This window comes from Xyrauchen texanus, chromosome 3 (genome assembly GCF_025860055.1).
Source record: "Xyrauchen texanus isolate HMW12.3.18 chromosome 3, RBS_HiC_50CHRs, whole genome shotgun sequence".
NCBI lineage: Eukaryota > Metazoa > Chordata > Actinopteri > Cypriniformes > Catostomidae > Xyrauchen > Xyrauchen texanus.
In genome coordinates this window covers 52,414,381-52,435,022 of record NC_068278.1, presented here as the reverse complement: position 1 = coordinate 52,435,022, position 20,642 = coordinate 52,414,381, and the positions used below count along the sequence as shown (strand labels likewise).

At 37.9% G+C, this 20,642-nt stretch overlaps 1 protein-coding gene across 1 annotated transcript in view; it reads left to right on the top strand.

Moving 5' to 3' along the window:
* The window catches only part of LOC127625911 (hexokinase-2-like), a 74,718-nt gene that overhangs the window by 33,377 nt on the left and 20,699 nt on the right, over positions 1-20,642 (top strand). The window contains exons 4-9 of the mRNA XM_052101363.1: positions 2,366-2,485; positions 2,599-2,694; positions 4,221-4,320; positions 10,021-10,204; positions 13,371-13,532; positions 18,964-19,197. Of these exons, the coding sequence (XP_051957323.1) occupies positions 2,366-2,485; positions 2,599-2,694; positions 4,221-4,320; positions 10,021-10,204; positions 13,371-13,532; positions 18,964-19,197 (896 nt within the window). The remainder of the gene's footprint in view (positions 1-2,365; positions 2,486-2,598; positions 2,695-4,220; positions 4,321-10,020; positions 10,205-13,370; positions 13,533-18,963; positions 19,198-20,642) is intronic.

The following is a 20,642-nucleotide window of genomic DNA, read 5'->3' as shown; positions in this document are numbered from 1 at the left end:
TAGAGAAAGCTGCCATTTTTGACCTAATATTGACCATTTGGCTGCCAGTATGTATGTATATAAATATATAAATAACATGTCATTTACATGACTATTAGTGTCTTGATATCAAATTAGAAAAAAGAAATTGCTGCCCAAAGCCATGGAGTATCTTGAGATATATATATATATTAGGGCTGTCAATCGATTAACATTTGTAATCGAATTAATTACATGGTGTCCCGATTAATTAATCGTGATTAATCGCATATACAAATATTTGCTGAGAAAGCCCCTCATATAACAATAACTCAATATATAATGATTATACATATTTATATCAATATATAATTATACATAGTTATCTTTAAATATGTAAAAATTATATACACATATATTTACAGAAATATTCAGATAATTAAATGCTTTACATTCCTGTAGCAGAAGAGATAATCATTGATAAGGCCATACAAAAAGCGGCTTTAGAATACAATGTGTTGTTTACTACCATATTATTGATCATTGACACACAGTTCACAGCAATCCCATTTCACCAGTGAATTTGTCAATCAGTTGGAGATTTATTATGAGGGCTTGTTTAAGGACCCGTCAATTTACACCTGAGTCAGACATGCTTGTGTAGCGTCTCGGGTGTTTTGCATCATAAACATTAAATGTTTAGGTCACTGTGTCAAGTTAAATATAGTTTAATACTCAATCTTTAAACACATCTTAAGATCCCTTAGATCACATTTGCGCTCCTTCAAGTGTTTTGAACACAAGAACATAACGCATGTTTGTGTTGTTCTGCCTACTGAAGTGTTTTCTTCACTTTATAAACTGCGTGTTGCTCATACAGCTGAAATTTCACTTACTGCCCTCTGGAGTAAATAGGTGGTATATTTTTACTAATTATATTTTATTTGTTTTTCAGCATTTTGGTCACATTTTGGCTTTTTTTTAAAAAAATGAACAAATCCATCTGTCATATAATTTTTTGTTACATGTTTGTTTATTTGCATAATTATTACTATTTACAAGTATTTACATTGATTTGTTGAACAGGTACTAAAACCGGTACTGTCTCATTAACAAAACTGGCATTTCTGCAAAGAGAATCTGTAGACGAGTGGCTTTATCTCATCTGTGCCATGCATAATTAGAATTAAATGTTTATTGTTTGTCTGTATAGAACAGAAAGTTTATTAAAAGAAGCATTATTCAATAACAAATGGGTTGCGTGGATCTTGTCTTTGGACACGCATTACACAGAACTACTTTTACTCTCAAGATGCAGTGAGTAGATCTGCAGAGTACTCGAATAAACATTTATCAACCAGTGGCAAAATATATACATTTTAGTCATGCAGCATGAAATTTGCTTGCAAATGTGAGTGATTTCCTCTCACTGCATAGAGGGTATATAGAGTAAAAGATCTTGAGAATTTCCTACAGTGGCCATCACAATGAAACTTGTTTGAGGTCTTGACTCAAAATTGTAATCCTGCTAGTACCGGTAATCCTATTTTTTACCAAATGGAACTGCAATCTGATTACACTGGTTATTTATGTAATTGTAGCGGATTAGTTAAAAAAAAATTTGTATCCTGATTACATAACGCTGTGACAACTATTCCGTTACTCCCCAAGCCTGGGTGCTGAAGTGCTTTATCAGGCATTAGCACTCATATGATAAAGCGTGGAGCTCAAGGTTGAGTTGGAATGTGTTGCAGTTATGTGGTATCAGATCATAAATTTGATGGCTTGGAAGAAAAAGCTATCCCTCAGCCAGATGATGCCTGCCTGATGTTGGCAGGGAGAGCTGCCTATGGTTTGGGTGACTGGAGTATCTGATGTGCTTGGAATAGAATACAGTAAAGTGAAATATATAAAATTGTAGCTAACCTAAAGCATTCACTACATTTTAAATAGCTGGGACATTTTTGTTACATTTGATGACTATTTGTTTCCCCTAATTCTGGTTCATATCTGACCCTAAACTACGACAAGTATTGGTTGTCATTTCCTCTTGGACTTTCACATATTCTTTGCACTTTCAAAAGCTTCAAACATGTTTCCTACTTTTCAATCAACCTAAAGAGCTATTCATTCCAAAATCTCAAATGTTTGTTTATGATTCTAAATCTGCCGTTAAAAAAAAAGTCCTACTTGGGTGATGAAAATAAAGACATCTTCACAAACCAAATGGCTAACCTGCACTCTTGCTGTTCTACACGCTTCATTCCCCTAATTAGTGAGCTTTTGAAAAAATTGTGACATATTCAGAAGTTTTGGCATGGGTAATTTTTGGAGACATGGAGACACAAATCTAAGGTAAGTGATGCAATTAAGTCTTAAAATGAATCCTGTCATATTATTTTTCCAGCTCTTCGATCACATAGCTGAATGCCTGGCCAATTTCCTTGAAAAATTGGGCATCAAAGAGAAGAAGCTGCCTCTTGGCTTCACCTTTTCATTTCCTTGCCTGCAGACCAAACTGGATGAGGTAAGAGTGGAAGGGAAAAATATTGAAGAGGGGGAAAAAACTAAAAACTAAAATTAGTATCTATCTGAGTGAAAATACCACCATGTTTCATGGTTCCCCTTATCTCTGAACAGAGTTTCCTGGTGTCATGGACCAAGGGTTTCAAAGCAAGTGGGGTGGAGGGGAGAGATGTTGTGGACCTTCTGAGAAAAGCCATCAAGAAAAGAGGGGTAAGAATGAATGCGTGTGATGCTTTTATATTCTGAAGAAAGGTTTAAAAGTCAATCTTGTCTAGTCATAAATATCCATGAAATGACAAAATAGGCTTGGGACCTAATCCATGCCGGATTCAAATCTTGGTCCCCATTAGCCAACAACTCTTATATCAAACAATTGTTCCAAGCAAATTTGGCACTGTTTTGTGTCACCACATGTAAAATCTTGGAATAATTGCAATAACCTTAAAATTTATTGTTTCTATACATATAATCAACTCTTTAAATCAAATGTTAATTTTTTTTTTATTTATTCAAATTTCAAATTTTCGATACCGGTACATCATTCCGAGTGGTTCTTGTGATTACAGATCATTCCCTTATATAATGTAATATAAGGGAATGATGACATATAATGGCATAATGTAAACAATCTTGTACCTTTGTTTTTTTGTCTGATTTTCAAATACATTTGTGCCTCAAATCAAAGATTGGGACCCACTTTATATTAGGTGTCTTTAACTACTATGTACTTAAGCATTTGATACAGTGTACTTATTATATGTTGTTACATTGTACTTGCATTTAAAGTTATATGCAATGCAAGTGCATGTTGTCCAGAACTTTCAAGGTCCAAAAAGAAAAAAAAAATCTTTAGAAGTTAAATGATAGGTGTGGGTGAAAAAACAAATCAATATTTAAGTCCTTTTTTATATAAATTCTCTTCCCTGCCTAGTGTGTGGTGATATACGTGAAGAATGTGAATCAACAAAAACAAAAGAAACATGTAAATGTGAAGATTTATAGCACAAAATTGATCTGTTTCTTTACCCACACCTATCATATTGCTTCTGAAGATATGGATTTAACCACTGAAGTCTTATGTATTCATTTTGTGCTGCCTTTGTGTTTTTTGGACCATTTACTTGCATTGTATGGTCCTTCAGAGCTGAGATATTTTTCTATAAAATCTTCATTTGTGTTCAACAAAAGAAAGAAAGTATACACATCTGGAATGGCATGAGGGTGAGTAACTAATGAGAGAATTTACATTTTTGGGTGAACCATCCATTTAAAGTACCTGCATTTAATTACTGATTATCTGTAGTTACACTGTTAACCTTACTCCTACCCCTAAACCTACCCGTACCTCAACCTCAGAAGCAGCAAATGTGAATATTGTGTAGAATAACATGTAGTTCCACAATAAATATGTTATATCGTACAGTATGTATTTTAATGTTAGTACATAGTAGTTAAAGACACCTAATGTAAATGGTTTGCTTAATGGCTTAAAACTCTTTTCAGAACCAAGACAGCTAAAAAGAGTTGCACAATCTACAGAACATTTGAGTTATCAAGAAAAAAAACTGTAAATGGTCTTAATAGATAAAAATGGTGTTTGATTTAAAAATTTGGAACAATTGAATTGGATTTTGTTGCGTTCTGCATAAAATGTAATTTGTTTCCACAAACTGCTTCAAAACCCTGGTTTAAAGCCAAAACAAGGGGCAAATGTTTTTATTTTTTTCTGTCCTCAGGACTTTGACATTGACATTGTTGCTGTGATCAATGACACTGTTGGTACCATGATGACCTGTGGGTATGATGACCATCATTGTGAGATCGGCCTCATTGTTGGTGAGTCACTCTCTTGCTTTCAAACTCATTAGATTAATGAGATCAGTGGGAAATATAAGTCAGGGGTTTCAGTGATATTGTCAGGCAAATGGCTTGCCTTAAGTGAATGAAAAAGTGCTTTTATAAAAAAATAGACCTTTGTTCTGTCATTTATTTCGGTTATTGGCTGAGCATAAATTTCAGTCCATTTATTGCCCATTGGGGCCCGTTATTATGGCCTAACTAAATTATTTTTGCTGGCATCTCAACAATTGTTATCCTCACACTCAGTGTAATAAACAAATTATTTTGATAAATTTTCCCCAGTATACTATATTTGTGAAATACTAAAAAAAGCTACAAAAGCAAGAGTGAATGCTCTGATTCTTTTACAACACTGCCTCCATTGTAATACTCTCCAATTCCCACATCATTCATTCTTACGCTTTCTCGCATTTAGTGATAATTAGCCTTGGCTAAATTTGTTCTTGAAGAAAAATTAACAGCTTATGGCTTTGGAATGACATGAGAGTAATTATGTAATTTTCACCCTATTTTAGTTATACATTGGGAAACTATCCCTTTTAATTTATATTCCATGGAGAAGATTCTGCCATTAGTGCATTATAAGCTAAATTTTACAAACTTTCTGCCAAATCACACATAACCAATTGTGAACACAGTTTTAGCTCAAATTAGACCTTGTTTATCCAAGCCTCAAGACACTGAGTACTCCAGTTCTAAAAAAACAAGTCATGTAGTTTATTATGATTCATGAGACAGCTTTTAAGGAGTACAGTAAGCTTGGTGATAGCTGAGTAAATAAAACAATTTAAGCCCTCTCAACTCCCACTGAAAACCTAACCAGCACAGTTGAGTGTACAATTGAAATACAATTTAATCTAATTAACAACAATTAACACTTGGCCTGCCTGCAGCTGTTTTTTTTCCTTCTTTGGTGATCATGAATTTTATCTTATTTTTTGGGATTTTGCAGAATCTGTTGAAATAAAATACAGTTCTCTGAAAAATACAGACAGTTAAAATAACCTTATATCCAAAAATAATGAATTATCTGCATTGCTCAAGTCTTTGTAAGGGTGAAAAGAGAGAAAACATGATCTGTAAGGCAGCTTGCCAGTTTTTTGTTTTTTAACTTAACAGATTTAGTGAGAGCATAAATGCGCAAAAACTCTAGATAACAGACATTCTTCTAAAGAATTTTATGTCAATGTCTTGGGTTTTCATCCCATTGAATAAGAGTCTATGAGATGATGTTAGTTAAAATTCTAGTTCAGTGAGAAGCACATGTTAATTTACCTTACATTATACAGTATATATAATTATACTTGTACTGTTAATTCAGTATAGTATTAAGTTGTTACATTAGACTATGAAAATATAGTTACGCTTAGTTACCGTAAGGGGGTTAAGATGGGCAAGGAGGAGGCAAGAACCGGCTTGTCAATATAAATAATAATTTAATGAAAACTTAAACCAAAACTCACAAACATAAACACACACATAACGGACATGCCCATAATTCTCTCTCTCTCGAACCGTCATCACCGGCCGCCTTTATCCCTCGCACGCACCATCAGGCCGATTGGGGACCGGGCGTGCGACATTCCAGCTCACTCACCTGTTCTCTAATGTACCGTCATGTGGTCCTCGAACACTCCTCCACACTCTCCGGCGGACGACAGCCGCTCCTCTCCGGGCGAACCAGAGTCAAACCGCCGACCCCCAGCGGACAGAACGTCCCTCCGCTTTTCTGGCGGCACGTGGGGACATTCCTCCGCCCCTGGCAGCGGCCCTATTGCTCCAGGGGGTCGGGGAGTTGCTTCCCTCCTCCCCTCGTGGACGACTGTATTTCCTCGACCCCTCGACGTCTCTGGGGACGGCAGGGCACTCCTCCGCCCCCGGCAGCGGCTCCCTCGCTCCAGGCGGTCGGGGAATCCAGTCCTCATTCGCCCCGCGGACTGCGACCGTTCCCCGCGTCCGGGCGGTCGGGCTACTCCGTCCGATCAACTTTGTTTTTGTCCCATTTACAGAGCCAGGGCTGTGTACAAATACTAGATTTTTTTCCAGCCCACCCACAGAATGGACAGCTAGCAAACTGTGAGGAGATATTTGTAGAATTTGAATGGATGCATTTTATTTTTACGTATTTATATTTTTTTGTGATCAGATAATCAACTAAAAAATAACCACCTCAGTAAGAGGACCTCAATTAGGGTGACAGCATTAAACAACATTTGAACAAATCAATATATACTAAGTACAACCAATAAAATCAGAAAACAAAGTAATGAGCACCCCATTTAAATAGATATTATATTGTTTTGTTTAAAAAAAATAAAATAAAAAATAAGACCCTTAATTCAGCACAGGTGTCTATGCATGAACTCATAGTCTTTTTTTAACCAGTTCATTCCAATGGACAACAAACCGATTCACTAGGGGAAAAGAGTAGAGTGCATTTTATTATTATTTCAGTTTTCTTGGCTGTAAAGCTGCGTTTGCAATATAATAGCTGCATTTGCCCTATCTTGCCAGTGCGAGCCATGGCTAATAGCCTCGCACCTCGAGCCGTGAGACCAAAAATCGATCTAGAGCGTTGCCCAAGAACCCGCTCTTAATACGCCACCCTGGTGCGTGAGACCTAACTGAGCGAAACTCTTTGACATTAACACTGTCTCAATCCCCAGTTGGCCTTCTATGGCTCAGCGGTAATCAGTTGTCCAAAGGTGCTTGGCCATTGGCCCTGAGGAAGCCCTGAGGAGGCTCAATAGCTGCATTTCTATCGGGCCAAATGCGGGCATGCTAGTGTGTGCCAGGTCCATTTGCGTTCCCACTGTTACTTCATTGTGCCTCCTCTGTGATTGCTTGGGGCCAATAGCCTTTGGCCTGATGATTACCCTTGGACCAAACAAGGCCAACTGGATATTTAGGCAGAGTAATGTTAAAGGGGGAGTTTCGCCAAACTTGCCAGGTTGTGTATCCAGTGCACAATGGTACAGGTTAGGGAAAAATGTAAAAGAATTGTGGGTTCAGTACAAATCCGTTAAAATGCAAAATGGACAAACTGAGTTGTCAATGCTAATTTATCTTTCTTGCTAGCTAATGTTTACATTTGATATAAACTTGATATTCTAGATAACTAGATAACATGATACCTCAACTTAAGCTTCCCTCTCACTTGTGAAAGGGGCGGGTTATGTGAAGTCGGCACCCATGAGGCGCATTAAGGCAACACTGCAGGGCTATTGGCCTGATGGAGGGAATGCTGATCAATTTTGGTCCGGGGCTAATGGCTCCAGCTGGCCAGTTGATAGCCCTGGCTCGCACTGGCCCAATAGTGGAAATGTGACTAATAAAGCCCCGTAAGTGACAGTGGGAATGCAACTGGCCCTGGCACGCTACTAGCATGCCCTCATTTGGCCAGATAGTGGAAACTTGGATAATGTGAATAAAAACAGTGTAAAGTTTTGTTGTGCCACATCACAACAAACTTGGGAAAAGCCATACAGTTTTAAAATGGCTATTGTCACACGACAACATTTTTTTGTTAATTTTGTTGTGTTGCTACTTTTAGTTAGTTACTACCCAACAATAATCCTTGTCTATAAAAAGCTCTCCGACCTTAACGTGTGTATCATAACATCGCCATTGCATTCAGTCATTCCAGGACAGATATATCTTTGCTGACAGGCTTCTACATTCATATATAATATATTTTCAAGCCTCTTATCCTTGTTGCTGGAGATACACATGTGCTTCTGCTGCTGAAGAAATCAGGATTCCAAGCGTCTAAGTAAACATTCTTTATCAAATACCACCAAGAAATTCTATACCACCAAACACTACTCTAGACCATTATCAAGATAGTGTATAATCATTTACATTTTAGCTAATATAATCATTTATTATTATGTTTCTAATCAAGACCATTATCAAAACACTGTATAATCATTTACATTTTGGCTAATATAATAATTTAAATGCAATCCATTTACTGTATTCCAACATAAAACTCAAATTTGTTTCTTGGACAAAGTGGCTGAAAATGATGGAGCATGTCACATGTACATAGAGCAACAATTAATGGAAATTCACCCAAAACTTTAAACTTTTCATTGTTTACTCACCCTCATGCCATCCCAGATGTGTGTGACTTTCTCGAAATGAAGATTTTAAGAAGTATACAGTATCTCAGCTCTGTAGGTCCATACATTGCAAGTGAATGCTGACCAAAAATTTAGAGCTCCAAAAAGCACATAAATGCAGCTCAAAAGCAATCCATATGACTCCAGTGGTTTAATCCATGTGTTCTAAAGCAATCTAATGGATTTTGGGTGAGAACAGACCTTTTCCACTGTACATCTTGCAATTGCAGTCTCCAGGCACGATCATGATTTCAAGCTTGATTACACTTCCTAGTGCTTGACGCATGCACAGAGTGCAAGATGGCACTAGGAAGTGTAATTGAGCTTGAAAGGAGACTGCTGATGTCTGTCAACTTTTTTGGGTGAAAAATCAAAACTGATTGGATTTCTTTAGAAGACATGGATTAAACCATTGGAGTCATATGGAATACATTTATGCCACCTTTTATGTACTAAAAATTTTATGAGCTTAAAAATTTTGTTCACCATTCACTTGCAGTGTATGGACCTACAGAGCGGAGTTATTCTTCTAAAAATCTTTGTGTTCTGCTGAAGAAAGTCATACACATCTTGCATGACACAAGGGCAAGTAAATGATGAGAAAAATGTCATTTTGGTGTGAAATATCCATTTAAAAAAATAGCTCAGATGGAACTAGTATCAGAAATGAATAAACATAATAAAATTTTTATTATAGGGCCAATATTTCCCCCACTAATCTTATTTTCAGGAGCATTTTTTGTTTACATTTTCTGTTAGTTATTCATTTAAATACATTCTCATTCTTGGTAATTAGTCTGAATCCTATAAAATGAATTTAGCATCAACTCATATTTTATAACCCAATTCTGAAAAAGTTGGGACAGTATGAAAAATGCTGCTAAAAACTAAAAGGAGTGATGTGTAAATTATATTCACCCTTGCTATATTGAAAGCACTACAACTACACATTTCATGATGTTTTACCTTGTGAATTTCATATATATATATATATATATATATATATATATATATATATATATAAATGTTTTTTTTTAAATGTACAGTAATTTCAAATCAGATCAGATTTTTTTTTACTTATGAGCATCTTGCTTAGTGTCATGCTCCATGTCTGGGAGAGGTGCATCTTTGCTGCTACTCTGTTTCTGCATTGCAAATCCACCGATTTGCGCTGTGATGTTGGCATAAATAAATCTATATGTTTGATGTATTGTAGCGCTGGGACATGACACCATTGTTTGGCAAATTTGACAAGCTGTAACACTACAATCTACTTGGCGTTTGCCATTGATCTTCTAGCTTATGTACTGTAGATATGTTGCTCCATTGTCCTGTGAGCACTCAGTGTCGCCTATCCGGGGAGGAGACTGTTCCGCAACTCTCAATGTAGCGCTGCTTGGTTTTACACTATAATTACACTACAATGTGTTTATGGATCGTATGGTACATATAGTGTTGAATCGTGTGCGTTGTATCGTATGTTACATTGCCATACGATATATCTTTTACAACCCTAGTGTGAACAGCCCCTAAGACTGGCTGTGTTTTGCAGGTACGGGCACCAACGCTTGTTACATGGAGGAGATGCGGCACCTGGAGCTGGTGGATGGGGACGAGGGTCGTATGTGTGTGAACATGGAGTGGGGTGCATTTGGAGATGATGGTGCACTGGACGACTTCCGCACTGACTTCGACCGGGAGATTGATGCAGGCTCCCTTAACCCCGGCAAACAGCTGTGAGTGACAGTTCTGCCTCTGACAGTTAGGAGCACTTCCGAGAGTTCTTGTGCTGACACTAAAAGCCGTCAAATAATTTAATTTATTTGGAGGGCATCTCTGTCAGCTGCATGTACAACTGGCACATGCCACAAATACAGTACTCATTTGTGTAAATAAAGACAGAAGGCAAAAATCCAGTTTTTTGATTTTTTTTATTGTGAGAACTATTATATATGTTTTATTAACTATTATGTAACATAAAATTAATATAGCATGATAAGTTCCTGTTTTTTAAACACATGTCTGAACCTCCCCCTTAAAATGGTGATTTTTGACCTCAGAGTTCTCAATCTTTTCGAATGTATCCAACAATTAAAATCATTTAATAAATGTTATATTTTTGACATAATCGGATGATTTGATTTTCAGTTAATTTTAGGAAAAGCTGTTTTCAATTCTTTACAAATGTATAGTTACCAAAAGCATCGTTGTGTCTCAGTTTTACACACTTATACATCACTGTTTCCCACCATTATTACAACAATTTTGACATTTATGACAAATTGGGGAACCAAAGACGTAACATAATTTGATGTAGCATAAGTAAATAATTTCCATTATTTCATTCCTTTTTCTTAGTATTTCCACAAATTGTAGTGTTGAATGCATATGTCAAGCTCAACCATTTAAAAATGAACCACAGATATTGTAATGAAACAATTATCAGATAAATAGTTTTTTATAATTTATGTACAATTTAATTTGATCACAAATCTCAAATCAACATTCTGTCCCCAAATGATTCTTGTCATGGTCCTGTCTCTCTGTCAGTCTGGGTTTTGGTCTGACAGGGCCGTGGCATTATCCACCCATGTCTGTTGTCGTGGGTGCGTGCGGTCCCAGTTTTATTCCTGGCTGTGCGCTCTTCTCTATTGTGTTTCATTTCTGGAGTATGGTGTCTGGGTCCTGACTTCCTGTCTAGTCGGGACCCAGACATTCATACTCCTTGTCTGTGTCTTGTGTCCACGGACGTGTTGCACTCTCTCTTATCTGTGCTGAGGTTCGGTCACTTTGGTAAGGTGTCGGGTGTGTGTGTGGCTGAACTCTAACGCAAGTGTCTGCTCTCGTCTTGTTTGTTGATTGGCAGGAGTGTATATCGCCTCCTTGTCTTGGCGATGTGCGCTCATGGCAATCTGATGTTTTGCCTGCTTGTGAGAGCACGCGGCTTTGTTATTGTTTCTAGAGCGCCGCATGCTTCTCGTCTGATGTCACACCCCGCCTCCTTGTTTGCTCGTCATTGTTTACACCTGCCCTGGATTAACCCACTTGATTTCTGTCCCTATTTTAGTATCCTCGTGTGTGCTGTCCAGTGCCAGTTCGTCTTGTATTGTTCTCTAGTCAGTACCTGTGTATGTTCTTCTGCGTTCCAACTTCCAGTCATCCTTACACTTTCCTGTTTCCAGTGTGGTCCAGGTGGTCCTGTTCCCCGTTTTCCCTCTACCCGATTCCCTGGATACTTTTGTCCCCTTCAGGTTGTTTATGTTTTCCCCCTCGTGGGAGTTTGATTTAATAAAGTATTTTTGGTTTTGAACTCTGCGTTTGGGTCCTTACCTCTCCCTAAAACCTGTGACAGATTCTACTGAGAAATTTGCAACCCCAGAATTTTGGCATAATTTTTTTTAATACATTTTATAAATTTTGTCTGTTTATTTAGGAAAACTTTACAATAAGGTTCCATTCACTAAGATTAGTTGATGCATTAAGTATCATGAACTTAAATGAACAATATATTTTTTACAACATTTATTAACACGTTCATTTTAATTAATAAAAATGCAATTGTTCATTGTTAGTTCATTGTGTTACATTTATTATATTTGTATGTATATTTAATGTTACAGGCCCTATATTTAACCAAATTTATACCCATCTTTGGAAGAAGCAAGGTTGTAACCATGGTGCCTTAAGTCACAGCCAATATGCATTTTTACGTATGCGTTCACTCTTAGATGGAAAGTGTAAACAGCGTTTAAATAGACCAGATGTTTTTGTACCAACCACCAGATAATGAGCCATTAAATAAGCTCTTATGCCATCATTAACTATGCATTAGCCCGCATTTCCGATAAGAACTCGCCTATCTTGAAAGATAGTTGCTGACCCTTGTTGTTTGGACTTTGTAGGCCGTTTTATTTTGCTCTTATGAAGCAACACATTGAAAGCTCAAAAAGCAGCAAATTTTTGAAGTATAATGATATACCATGACTCAATTGCTTGTGGCTGAGCTCTCAAATTGTGTGGTAGAGAATAACAATTGATTGCTTTATTCGATTTGCACATGCTACCCATAAAAAAGGTTGATTTTGAGATTCTTCCCCCACATCCACTCCCACAGAGATTTCAGGTGAACTTAATGAATTTTCCCAGAGATCTGTGAACAAACAATCATTCACGATAAGCCGTTGCAAGTCAATTTTCTTGGTGGATGTTTAGACTTAATGCAGAACAAATAGTGCTACCATTTTCCATTCCCAAGGACAGGAACACACACAGTGTTGGAAAAGCAAAGAATTGTTTTCCATTTGCACTGTAGAATCTCTGCTAGGGTGTTCCTATGAGGTTGCAGTATTAACAGTACTTGTACTTGTGATTCTATAACAAGAATTAGTCTTTTTAAAATGTTATGTTCAACTTTGATCTCCATTTTTTGTGAAATACTCGGATTCTGAGTAAAGCTCGGATTCATGACGCATGTATACACGTTAATCGGACCACAGTTAGCCTTGGCGTTTTGAACGTGTTCCAAAAGACAGAGGTGTTGCGTGATGTGTATTACCAGTAATTTCTTTAGCTCAAGTCCTTCCTTCAAATATTCGATTACACATTTTTCCATGTATACTTAGACTTTAGGCTTCACAGATGAAAAGCTAAAACTCTACAATAATGGTGCATTTAAATGTTCTGACTGATGCATGCTTATCCCCTGATTACAGGAACAATCTCCCTGGAGCAACCTGGGGTTAAGTTTCTCGATAAAGATTTTATTTTCATTTGATGATTGGGGATCTCTCCAGGTTACAAGGTCACCCAGAGTGGGATCAATGGCCCCATATGGCCACACTGAATCAAGACACACTCATATTCATCAACCTGGTTCTAAGTGCTGCATATTTTTCCATTTAGCTTTGAGAAGATGATCAGTGGGATGTACATGGGGGAGCTGGTCAGACTCATCCTGGTGAAGATGGCCAAAGATGGTCTGTTGTTCCAGGGTCACACCACTCCAGATCTACTCACCACCGGACACTTCCAGACCGCCTTTGTGTCTGCCATCGAAAATGAAAAGTCAGTACTTTTTGTGTTTTTCTAACCTTTGGCAGTAAGTTTACTGAAAAATGTCCTCAGAAGTAAGCTAAATCTGACAAAACTTGATTTTCTCCCTTTACAAAAAAGAACTGTGGCAATACCATGGTGCAATGTTGTAACAGATGGTAAGACTATTGTTCTTTAGTACACTGTATACCATGATTTGGAATAGTAACCATATTCATGTACCATAGTATTTACATAGTAGTCTAAGGTATTTTGAAGACTACAATTGTAGCACTATAGTACTGTACATGTCCACAAAACATATTTCAATGACACTTGCAATGATAATGACAAAAAATAAAATAAAAAAATACGTTAGTACTTTTGTTTGTGAAATCTAATCAAATCTTTCTACTGACAACCTCAAAAGTAAAACATGTTTATAAGTAAATGTTTTTCTTATTCTACTTTTAGGTCACATGTGGTCAGGTGAGACATATCGCTGTTTACACCTGGTTAATTAAATGCGTCTCCTGTGACAACTTGTGCTCAATGATTTCATGACAACATCCGTCACAATCAGTTACAATGTCAGTGTGTTACTGCATGAAATTAAAGCACAAGGTGAGAAAGAAAGCACAGAAAAAACGGTGTGCTGTTTCTTCCAGATGCAGCTGAAACTTGCACTAACGCAACATTTCGAGCAGAATTATTAGAGTTATTTTAGTGGATTTCCTGTATTAAAGGGGCTTCAGGTGTTTGTGCTTCTCATCTGTGTTGATATCAGACACACTGAAAAAGTTCTGTGAAGCTCTTGTGATTTGTGTATTTATCCGCTTTTTCGAATAATTAGATCGGATGGTTATTTCCTTTTAAAACACACTTATCTGGCAAAGTTGAAACACTTGTTGTAGCGCAGCGATTGATTGACAGGTGAGGGGTTGCGCTTCACTGCTGTCCGGGACGCATTCAGGACGGATGACTTTTACACCTCAAATGCGATGTGGTCACATGCATTTTTGACCACATTCGAATGTGGTTTTAGTGATCCGATCACAACACTTTTTAGACCCCATTTAGACATGTATTTAACACTGACAACATGTGATCAAATCAACTGCATCTTAATACCAGGTGTAAACGGGGGTCTAATTGTCATCTGTGAAGAGTTCCAAGTTGTCTGCAAGTTGATTGGCTGATTACCAAAAAATGACCTAGATAGAATGGGCTAATTATAATTGACAAAAAGCACCAACACTGAATTTATTGCCTGATTAATCAACTCTTAAATATTTTGTGTTAACATTAGCCTAATTTTTTCAGTAGCATAAGATAGTGTTCCTGTTGTTCCTTTCAATAACGTAACTGACAGTTATATGTCAGTGGATGCAAGTGTTTGATCATTACGTTAATTCAATAAAATTGTAGGTAATTATTTTGAAGTAGATGGTGATCTCTGCCAGATTTGCATTGTAAGATGAGATGCAGTTTTTATTTCATTGTTGAGGTAGTGTGGCACCTGAAAACATTTGCGAATGTTTGCTTACACTTACAATGAAAACATTTGCTTACACATATAAGGGATTTGTCTTGGTGACAGAAGCTTCCAGTGCACAAACAATACAGCAACACGATAGAGATAATAATAAAAAATTGAATACAAATAAAAATGTAATAGAAAATACATGTATATATAGAAATACACAAAAAGACATATATATATATATATATATATATATATATATATATATATATATATTAGGGCTGTCAATCGATTAAACATTTTAATCGAATTAATTACATGGTGTCCCGATTAATTAATCATGATTAATCGCATATACAGATATTTGCTGAGAAAGCCCCTCATATAACAATAACTCAATATATAAACATTATACATATTTGTATAAAATGATACATAGTTATCTTTAAATATTTAAAAATTATATATATTTATATATAACAAATATTCAGATAATTAAAATGCATTACATTCTTGTGGCAGAAGAGTTAATCATTAAGACAATACAAAAAGCGGCTTTAGAATACAATGTTTTGTTTACTACCATATTATTGATCATAAGTCAATTATTGCCATACAGTTCTCAGCAATCCATTTCACAAGTGAATTTGTCAATCAGTTGGAGATTGAGGGCTTGTTTAAGAGCCCGTCAATTTACACCTGCATCAGACATGCTTGTGTAGCGTCTCGGGTGTGTTGCATCATAAACATAAAATGTTTAGTTCACTGTTTCAAGTTAAATATTGTGTAATACTCAATCTTTAAACACATCTTGAGATCCCTTAGTTTGCATTTGCACTCCTTCAAGTGTTTTGAATGCAAGAACATAACGCATGTTTGTGTTGTTCTATCTACTGAAGTGTTTTCTTCACTGTATAAACTGCGCGTTGCTCATACAGCTGAAATTTCACTTACTGCCCTCTGGAGTAAACAGGTGGTATTACAAGCTTGCATTTCTCAGGAATCTTCCTTATTATGGTGCGATTAATTGCGTTAATTGTTTTAACGTGTTATTTTTTGCAAAATTAATCGCACTGAATTAACGCGTTAAATCGACAGCCGTACAATATACAAAACAAATCTGTTATACACAGATGCAAGAGAATGTATGGCAGAAGATGTATGGTATGTATATAGACTAAGCTGTTTATTGCACATAGTTATTGCTCAATGGGGTAGTTTTAGCTGTTCATGAAATGGAGCCTGAGGGAAAAAAACTGTTCCTGTGTCTGACGGTTCTGGTGCTAAGTGCTCTGTAGTGCCGTCCAGAAGGCAACAGTTCAAAAATTTAGATTTTTCCAGCCCTTTTCCTCACACAGACTCAATGACTGCCGTGTAAAACTGTATCAGCAGCGCCTGTGGCAGGTTGAACTTCCTCAGCTGGCAAAGGAAGTACAAACTCTGCTGGGCCTTTTTCATAGTGGAGTTAATGTGGGTCTCCCACTTCAGTGGTACCCAGGATACCATCATGCCAGCTGGAGCATAGCTGGCATGATGGTATTGAAAGCCGAACTGAAGTCCACAAAAAGGATCCCTACATATGTCTCTGGTCTGTCCAGATGTTGCAGGATATGATGCAATCCCATGTTGACTGCATCATCCGCAGACCTGTTTGCTCGATAAGCAAATTGAAGGGGTTCTAAAAAGGGTCCAATGATGTCATTCAGGTGGTCCGACACCAGCCTCTCAAATTAGTTCATGACCACAGACGTCATAGCGACGGGTCTGTAGTCATTAAGTCCTGTGATTTTGGGTTTCTCTGGGACAGGAATAATGATGGAGCGTTTGAAGCAGCATGGAACTTCACACTGCTCCAGTGATCTATTGAAGATCTGTGTGAAGATTGGGGCCAGCTGGATAGCACATGATTTTAGACAAGTGAGTGAAACACCATCTGGGCCCTGTGCTTTCCTTGTCTTTTGCTTACGGAAGACACGGCACACATTCTCTTAATAGATCTTAAGTGCAGGTTGAGTAGCAGGAGGGGGTTGCAGGAGGTGTTGATGTTTGTGTGAAGTGAAGGTCAGAGCGGGTGTGTGGTGTGAGACTGGGCCTTTCAAATCTACAGTCAAACAAATTTAAGTCTTCAGCCAGTTGTTGGTAACCTACAATGTTGGGGGATGGTGTCTTGAAGTTAGTAAATTCTTTCAGGCCACTTCACACTGATGCATGGTCATTAGCTCAAAACTTGTTTGAGCTTATCAGAGCAGCTTCTTTAACCACTGTTATTCCCGTATTCAGTGTGTTCCTGGCCTGATTTTACAAGATTTTATCCCCACTTCTGTAACCATCCTCTTTTGCCTGACGAAACTGCTTGAGGTTTGCTGTAAACCACGGTTTGTCATTGTTGTATGTTAAATAAGTCCTAGTAGAAATACACATGTCCTCCCATAACTGATATATGATGATACACTAGCTGTGAGCTCATCCAGATTGGTGTCTGCAGCCAATCAGTGCAGTCAAAGCAGGCTTGTAGTTACAGCTCTGCTTCATTTGTCCAACTATTTACAGTCTTTACTACAGGTTTAGCTAATTTTAGTATCTGCCTGTAGGTTAGAAGAAGGTGAACCAGACAGTGATCAGAGAGTCCTAAAGCTGCTCTAGGGACAGAGCGATTTGTATCCTTTATTGCTGTGCAGCAATGATTCAGTATATTTTTGTCTCTGGTGTGGTATGTAATGTGCTGTCTGTATTTTGGCAGTCACAGGTGAGGTTAGCTTTATTACAATCTCCCAGAATAATAATAAGTGAGCCAGCTGTTGCAGTGCTACACTCACACATGCTTGTGGAGGAATATAAATACCCACCAGAATAAACGGGAAAACACCTGCGGCAGGTAGAAAGATTTACAGTTGATAAATAGTGCTTCCAGATTTGGACAGCACATCTTCTTTAACGTTGTTATATCTGTACACTAACTTTCATTGACGTAAAACCATTGTCCACCACCTCTCGTTTCCCCTTTGAACTCTGCAATGCAAGTCTCACATAGCTTAGAGCAGTACACATAGAAAGGAAAGGTTTATTGTTTGTTTTTTAAAGAACATGAAGGTAGTGTGTTAGTATGAATGGGTTAGGTGTTCACGAAAAAGATGTGTCTTGAGCTGTTTTTGGAAAGAGGCTAAAGACACAGCCGCTCGGTGGAATTAGGCAGGTCATTCCACCAGCCGGGAACAGTCAAGGTAAAGGTCCGGGACAGTGATTTTTTTGCCTCTGAGATGGCACCACGAGGTGCCGTTCACCCACAGAACACAGGCTTCCGGAGGGCACATACAGGGGCGTCGGACTGGGGGGTAAAGGGTACCGAGTACCCAGGGCCCGAGGCAGGGGGGGCCCCTTAGAAGTCAGTTTTCTATACATACATATTTGGTACGGGGGCCCAGCAAGATGGTTTGTACCCAGGGCCCAAAATTTGGTGCTACGCCCCTGGGCACATACGTCTGAAGTAGTCGGTTTAGATAGTGGGGTGTGGAGCTACTAATTGTTCTAAGCAAGCATCAATGCCTTGAACTTAACACAAGCAACCATTGGCAGCCAGTGCAATCTGATGAAGAGAGACGCAACATGCGCTCTTTGAGCTCATTGAAGACCACTCTCGCTGCCGCATTCTGAATCAATTGCAGAGGTTTGTCATTACTTGCCAGAAGGCCTGCCAGAAGAACATTGCAATAGTCCAGTCTGGATAAAACAAGAGCTTGGACGAGGAGTTGTGTAGCATGTTCCAATAGGAAACATGTTCTTGATATATCATTTTCCTTCCCACCAGTGTCAACACCAAATAAAGACTCTTGTCTTGAGTACTTGAGTCTCAAAAAAGCTGAACTCTTCTTATTATGGGCTAATTATGAGGATTGTGTGTATTTTAATATTCATGTCTAAAAACATCAAAACATTTTTACAAGCATTTGCACCTCTCTTAAAACACCTTGCTCTCTTATGCAGGAATAATGAGGGTATGGTGAGTGCAGAGCAGGTGTTGAGAGGTCTCGGGTTGAATCCATCTTCTGAAGACTGTGAGGCCACGCAGCGAGTGTGTCAGATTGTGTCCACGCGTGCCGCACATCTTTGTGCAGCATCACTGGCAGCTGTACTGCGGCAGATCCGAGACAACAAGGCTGCAGAGAGACTGCGCACCACCATTGGTGTAGATGGATCCGTCTACAAAAACCACCCACTGTGAGTGCAGCTGCCATACAGTGTCTTGTTGAGTTTGATTTTAATGCTTCTTTCAGCACATTTTCTGGCACAAAAATATTACATTTCTAGTTTTATAAGTTAAGTTGTAAAGGAATAGTTATCCCACTTTATATTAAGTGCCTTTAACTACTGTGTACTAACATTAAAAAGCATAAAATACAATGTATTTATGGTATCAATACATGTTGTCGTGCAAAATTCTCAATGATTCACATTTGCTGTTACTGATATTGAGGTATGGGTAAGTTTTAGAGTTAAAGGTTTAGGTAAACATTGTAACTACAGATGGTTATACCTTAACTCCTGTGCATTTTCCATTTCCCTTTTTGATTCGTAACTAGTTAAATTGTGAAATTTTAAATACCAAGCTATAGAAATATTTTTTTTCAAGTGTGACCTGCCCATACCGATTTTTTTCAGATTCCGATTTTCTTTCTAAGAACTATTATTGACCGCATATACAAACAAAATCTACCTTTCTTCAATGCAACATTTTATTTTCATAATAAAATAAATTATTAAACATTACAATTTCCCCCAAACTGCACTAAGTTTACAGGTTCTTCTCTCACTTAAACAACTCTCAAAATAAAGTGCTCTGTGACTGGAAAGAGGTAGAAATAACAATTAACTGCAAATGAGTTGCTTTATATAACAAAACAGATGTCATTTTCCACTATTTATATAAATGGAATTTTTTCTCTTTATTACTTGTCTAACAAAACAATTCCAAAGATTACAAGCCTATGAACAAAACTGAAGTGTCCAATATGCTCAACGTTGACATTAAGCTTATGTTAGATGTCCAAATATCAGTTGTAAAACTAAACTTGCTGCTTCGGGATTGGCTTGTAACCATACCTGTCAACACTCCCGTTTTCCCCGGGAGTCTCCCGTATTTCACACCCAATACACGGATACGGTGGGAAAAATTGCGTTACTCAGCACAATAAATCACAACGGCACAATTTGTATGTATTTAGCCTGCCTCTGCCATCCAGCACCCCCTTCCCCTCTCCCGGATTTGTGTACCCAAATGTTGACAGATAACAGGCTGCGTGTGTGACATGACACGAGATTAAACAACTCGGGCAACGCGACGTCGGAAAGTACCTCCTACTCTGTATCGAGGAAATGTATCAGATTTTTGAATCCTCTGTCCTCAACTATGGTGAACGGCTGGTCATCCAGGGCCATGAATTCCATAATTTTCCTCGTAATTGCTTTGGTATTTTCGCTGCTCATTCCAAGGAATGATAGCAGAGGCTGCTGACTTGTGGTTGGCTCTGAGCTCTGGCTAGCTTTAGCCGCTTTCCCTTTTTAGCTTATTTTTTTTAAATGGGCATTTTCAGCTGGGTGATGGTGTTTTAAGTGTCTAATTAGGCTTGTTGTTCCGAGCGTAATTGTGGTGGTACCCCCACGGT